Here is a 1804-nt window from a genome sequence, read left to right as displayed (position 1 = left end):
CACCGCCGCCGCCGCCACCACCACCACCACCGCTACTACGTGGTCCATTTGGCAATGGACGTCCAGTTTTATCTCTATCAATATCATCCTATAGCAAATTAAAACGCACAATTAATTAAATATCATAAATAATTTTATCTAATATTATATACCTCTTTAACTACTAATTTTCTTCCATTTATATCAAAACGGTGCATCTTATCAATAGCCTTTTGAGCTGAATCTACTCTGTCAAACTCAACTGTACCACAGCCTCTAGATTTGTCTTTTTCGTCTGAGTATACAACTACAAAAGACACATCGCCAACTAAAACAAAATAATAAAAATAAATAAACAGGTTTTGAATTAGAGCCCTTCGTATTAAAATATTTAATATCCTTGTTTATGCAGAAAAAGGTCGGTCTAAAGATGAAACCAATCTTGTTTTAGAGGCCCAAATAGCATAAGCAAATTTGACCAGAAATTATTTATAATATTAAAACAATTAACCTAATGTTTGTATCGTTTTATTATAATATAGATACATACCTTCTTTTTTGAACAACTCTTTTAGCTCCTTCCATTTGAATTCATATGGTATATTCGAGACAAAAACTTTTTTACATCCACTTTTTCGAGACCTTAGTGGACTGCGACTCCTGTCACGGTTTCTATCGCCCAATCGCATATTTGCTAAAATGATTTACTTAATGAAAATAAATAGGTACATTAATATTTATATCAACTATTTGATTCGAATGGAAGCAATAACTTATAAACTTGTACCAGATAAATTAATTTTATGAACTTAATCTAACATATTATGAAAGTATCAAACGAAATGGATTAATATAATAACCGAACTATTTACAAATGGCGTACCAAAATACAGGCCAAGTACTCAAAACGAACAAACGTCAAACACAATACGCTAAATAACTTGTTATGACGTAAATGTCCTCCCTAATACAAAAATACAAAACTGTAAAATCATACTTACAAAGCTAGTAGAAACGAAAACAAGAATCGGATAAAAACACCAACACCAAAACAGAACAGCCAATGGTTACAAATCACAAATCACAAATCACAATTCACAACGTTCTACAATCTACGCTTTGAATAATATTTGTTGTTCTATGGCAACACCACCGTCATAGCTAGCCTGCTGCTCCAAAGCGTCACTTTAAATTGTAGGTATGGTATGTGGTATAAAATGGTTATCTATACTTCCATGGTATAAAAAAGCGGGAATAATAAAAAATTTTAAAATTAACTACATACATAATATTGAATTTATTTTGTGTGCATACCAAGGACGTGTATCAACCATAGAATATAGATACAAGTATACAACACTGTATATTTAACTTAACCAAAGTAGTAAATCTACCTTGAACCTAACCTTAACATAACCTTGTATATATCTATGGTATCAACCTAAACGTGCAGGGCCGGACTGGGTAGGGTCCGACCCATTAATGCCATTATCCAAGATATATATAACAAATAACAAATGCCCTATCCTGACTATAGGCGTAATTAGTTGAGAGCTAGAGGGGGCGTAGCCGCCAAAATCTTTTTTGTCCCCCAAATAATATAATGGCAAATTAAAGAGAGTAGTTTATAATTTATTCGTTATAGAAACTGGAACCATTTAACTATTTAAGTTTGATGAGACCTCTGTCTCATATAAATATATTTAATATAGAATCATATTATGTTTATGTCGCATTACTATGTTTATGTTCCGATGTTCTATGACCTATACAATATAATCGTACCACTTACAAGATATCGGCCTAAAACTCAACCAAGGACATT

At 32.3% G+C, this 1804-nt stretch overlaps 1 protein-coding gene across 1 annotated transcript; it reads right to left on the bottom strand.

The window, feature by feature from the left end:
* Positions 1–6: 6 nt before the first annotated feature.
* Positions 7–1120, bottom strand: LOC115034857 (myelin expression factor 2-like; the record flags this gene model as incomplete). The annotated part of the gene is made up of 4 exons (XM_029492354.1): positions 981–1120; positions 530–686; positions 153–307; positions 7–88 (listed from the first exon to the last, which is right to left on the bottom strand). Coding segments are annotated over exons 2-4 (376 nt in total), but the record flags the coding sequence as incomplete, so codon positions are not given.
* Positions 1121–1804: the final 684 nt, after the last annotated feature.

Source organism: Acyrthosiphon pisum, unplaced genomic scaffold (assembly GCF_005508785.2).
Source record: "Acyrthosiphon pisum isolate AL4f unplaced genomic scaffold, pea_aphid_22Mar2018_4r6ur Scaffold_21308;HRSCAF=23586, whole genome shotgun sequence".
Taxonomy (NCBI): Eukaryota; Metazoa; Arthropoda; class Insecta; order Hemiptera; family Aphididae; genus Acyrthosiphon; species Acyrthosiphon pisum.
This window is presented reverse-complemented; position numbering and strand designations above follow the sequence as displayed.